The sequence below is a fragment of the Cupressus sempervirens genome, chromosome 11 (genome assembly GCF_028749045.1).
Source record: "Cupressus sempervirens isolate cs-2001-9-10 chromosome 11, ASM2874904v1, whole genome shotgun sequence".
NCBI lineage: Eukaryota > Viridiplantae > Streptophyta > Pinopsida > Cupressales > Cupressaceae > Cupressus > Cupressus sempervirens.
The window spans coordinates 28,925,340-28,929,744 of NC_143128.1; the positions used below are offsets into that span (position 1 = coordinate 28,925,340).

General features: G+C 33.8%; 1 protein-coding gene across 1 annotated transcript; it reads right to left on the reverse strand.

The window, feature by feature from the left end:
• Window positions 1–843: 843 nt before the first annotated feature.
• Window positions 844–2,727, reverse strand: LOC149528070 (mechanosensitive ion channel protein 6-like). The gene is made up of 5 exons (XM_089807999.1): window positions 2,601–2,727; window positions 2,035–2,346; window positions 1,762–1,895; window positions 1,291–1,419; window positions 844–1,140 (listed from the first exon to the last, which is right to left on the reverse strand). Exons 1-5 carry the CDS (start codon window positions 2,725–2,727, stop codon window positions 844–846), a joined length of 999 nt encoding a protein of 332 aa, XP_089664125.1.
• Between the last annotated feature and the right edge of the window lie 1,678 nt (window positions 2,728–4,405).

The window sequence follows — 4,405 nt, forward strand, 5'->3', positions numbered from 1 at the left end:
TTTTTCAGGCAAAATTTGATATTCAACTTGAAGTTCCTCAAGCATATCCTTCATTTTCAGTAGCAATGCAGATCTTCTATTTGATCTCTCACTTATGTTTTGATAATTCATTGTATGTCTAAGGCAAAGGCCCATTCTCATCCTATTAGTGTTCTCAATCTCCCTAGTAAACAAATTATAGTCTGGGTGCCAATGATGATGCTTGCTTTCAATATAGCTGCATAAACAAACACAGTGCCTAAATATTCATACAAATCAAGGAAATACCTGTTTCATAAATAAGATAAGCTAACCTAACCTTACTGGCCTTTAGGCCAAAGTGGACCAATGGACCTAGATGAGTTTGTTTATGATTCTCTTGTTGCTGAGATTTAAGAATAAATTTCTAGAAACTTTATGTGATTAACCCAATCAAGTATTTCGTATGTAAGGGTGTTTGCAGATTTATGTGTAACTGTGCCTCATATTATACCATTGCTAAAAAAAATCACAAATAAAAGGACCTGCTTATTCTCTTCTTAAGCGCAGCAATTTTTTCCACAGTAGTAGTAGCATCCACGAAGAAGTCAAAACTCTCTCCCATATCTGGACTCCTATGATAGTTAATGATTGGTTTCGTGGATAATATTGAGTTGGGGTAGTATACTTTCTCGTTATCACTCAACAGAAACACTGTAGTGAAGATGTTCATTTCTTCCACAACCATCTGTACCATTCAAATATCAATTAGTTGTACGGTTGTATTCAAAAACCAATCTGTAACATTTTCTACTTTTTCTTTTTTTGTTCATAGGTGAATCTTCACTCATTTTAGTCATTTGTGAAAGGTAAGAAGGATGACTTTTACCTGAACTCCATAACAATACACCGATCACCCACGTCAAATGGATGCATGATAAATACAAACACAACGGCTTCAAAGATTGTTTTGCAGGTATTTCCGAACATGAAAGCCACAGGCAGAAGGGGAGTTAATATTATAACAATAGCACGGGTGCTGGCAATGCCCAGAAGTACCAAAGAGAACATTACTATGATTATAACCACAACTGCATTGATGAGTCTGTGTAGCTGTTTAACTGCAGTTTTGGAGTCATTAAGAGACCGGGAAAGTAATTTCCTTTCTTCAAAAACATTCATCTGCCACAAAAAAGATACATTAGTCAGTATGTCCCAAGAAAGAGCTAATAGAACTAGATAATTAGTATTGCCTAGTTTAACTTATTTTGTGCTGCTTTCATCGGAATAAAACAGCAAAATTAGGTCAAAAGAACATGAAATAAGCACAACGTTCCGAACAAAACCACATCTAGCTATATGTTGGGAGTGATACTTAAAAGCAGTATGGAACTGATTTGAAATAGCATACCACTCAGTTTGCAAGAGACGATTCAGTGATCCTTCCTGTATCTGAGGCTCCTGTAAATTGGGGAAAGACTCTGCTCACCTCTGTTTTCCTCATTAACTTCAGCAGGTCATCTTCCTCAATATAACTGCAAAAGATGGGACTCTAATTTAAGTAAGAAAAAATAATTCTGAAACATATTCATTTTCCCAGAAGTAAATGAACCATGAGCCGTGGATTTTCCTGATATTCTCTGGTCCTATTTATGCTAGTGGGTTCATGCTTTTTCCTTGGTGCTTTTGTAAAAGTCAGGTGTTTGAGAACAATGGCATTAGCACCAAAGTGATCATACAATACAAACTGCTGCACATGATGCTTAGCAGAGCCGTTTTGGTATTAGTTCATGGTTTAATTACCAAACACATGAATGGGTACATGCAGACTGCAGTATGGTTAGGAACTGGGATACCAATTTCCAGTCCATAGTAGTGATCAAGAGTGCTTGTGGATCTTATTGTGTGAGGATGCCAGTTTAAATGGCAATGGCGTTCTGTTAAGACATAAATAAACTGCCAATAGTATTGCCTGCTACAAATTTTTATTGGAACAATCCACCAGAAACTAGAATTGGCATTATCTATGGACTATAATAAAATGCATTTTCATTGAGAAGAACAATTATGAAAAACGAGAGTGTGGAACGGTTACTACCTTTTTATCAAATATGAGATGCCAAGCGAGCAAAACTAAGCCGAACCAGAGGCAATTCTTCGCACTACTCCTCACTCCATAGACAAAGTAGAGGACCCTCTTTATCAAAATAAAATTTCTCTCGATTACGAAAACCCCCACACGAATTATCCAGCCAGAAACGAGTCTCCCGGAGAAAACAAGCAGAGCCATCAAAAACCACTTCCATGACTCTAACCCCCAAATGAAACGTTTCTTCAGAGACCCGACTATGAGGCTCGAAAGCAATCCTGCTATAAGAGCCAATAAAGCTGCACATTCCAAAAAAAAGCCATTTGTCAAATCCGGAGTGCTTGTAATTTGGAGGAACCTCCTCTTCTTTGATGGGACCAAATTTTTCTTCGATATCATCTGCAGCTGAGGGACATTTGTTCAGATTCCTTTCAGCCATTCTTGTAGATTTTTCCATTGCATGAAATAAAGAAATCGTATCCATGACACAGTAAATAAACTATGAAACATTGTATCCATGACACGCTATATAAGCTATGAAACACCTTTTCACTTTCCATTCCAGTCCACAATCCGTTCGACTCAAAAACCATTCGCCTTCCCTCCCTTACCAAAACCCAAATTACAGTCCAATGCAAGCGCGAATGCAATCGAAAGAAATAATGAGAACAAAATGACATTTGGTCGTTAATGTGGCATGATAAGAATTTTTATTTGATATTATATTAATAATAATTATTATTGGTTTGTTAATAGATAAACTATGATACATTAATTTACAATTTGATTTAAAGATGGATGTATAGATAATAAATATAAAAATTGTCTTCACTAGTACAATTGAGAATGAGTAAGGTTAGATTCAAAAGATCAAAGTATATTATATGTGATTAATTGAATTTCTTTAAATATATAATACTAGGTCTATATATAATATAATATCAAATTTATTAAATTAAAAAAATTAATACTTTGAAAAAAGTCATATATACATATTTGTTTTGGAACATTTCATGTTCACATTAAGCTACACTCTTGCAAGAATTTCGAGAAGGATGTCATTATTTTTCTATTTTATGGTGAGGGAAGCATTGCCTTGTATCTAGAGTTACTTAACAGACACAATGAAAACTTGTCCATCTAGTTGTACTAAAGATGTCTCTAGGTGAGTGTCATTAGCTTCAAAGTTAACAAGGTCATTAAAAGAGTCACCGAGATGAGCTAAAGTGGGAAGAATATCTACTAACAAAGAAAGACCTCAAACATTGAAAGCTTGTTAAATTTATTCAAAGGGAACAATTGGTTGAGTGTCAAATTGGGTTTGTTTGACATCTACTTTAAACCATGTGACAATTTTCTTTGATCCTTATCAAACATTTCACCTTAGATAGGAATTTTAACTATTACTATCATTATCATTTTGTGTTTCTTAATTTTCTTTAATACAAAATCCTTACGAGTTTATCCTTCTTTCTCATCTCATTGTTGGAAAAAATTATTAGGAAAGTTGAGGCTTTTAAGGTGGGGAGGCAGGTGAGGGGGGGAGGGGGGTATGGCGGGGACCTGGGGGGGGGGGGGGGGGGGGGGGGGATCCCCTTACTTTTATAAGGTTCTCTTAATATTAGTGATAATAACTTTTGGAATACTTATACATTACTTTTGAATTGATTTAACTATAGAATTATTATCTTGGATTCTAATGTATCAAATACAATACACATAAGTAACAATTCTTCACTGCATTATGTTCACAAATATATCTCACATATCTATTATTTATCAATATTTTTTTATAAATATATCACACAAATCTATCATATCAATAATTATACGTCTCTTATGATGCGTATGAAACATTTTTTTGTGTATCTAATGAATACTAAAATCATATTACGATGGTAACCTAGGAACCATATAATATAGTTCTCATTGAAAGAGCTTAAAAGGAAAACATGTTATTCCATATATATTTTGCAAAAGATTTATTATTATTATGTTAAATTATTGGAAAGCTAGAATTTTCCATATATAATTTTCTTTATAGTTGTCATTTGTGACAAAAATTAACTTCTTTTGTTCCACTAAAATTTCAAGTCCTTTTGTGGTCTCATCTTTGATAAAATTTAACTTGTTCTCAATGTCATTTTTTGGCATATATTTAAAAAATTCTCAAACAAAGGTCTTGCAATTTTCTCATAAGCCTATATAAGCTTATTGTTTGCTTCTTCAAGATTGTCCATTAATTCCTAATTCAAAGAAATGTGAATTTTATTTTGGCAAATGAGATAAGTGGTAAGCATAGGACCTTCATAAAAAAAGGTTTAATTAACCAGTTTGTATGAATCTTAAAGTAACATA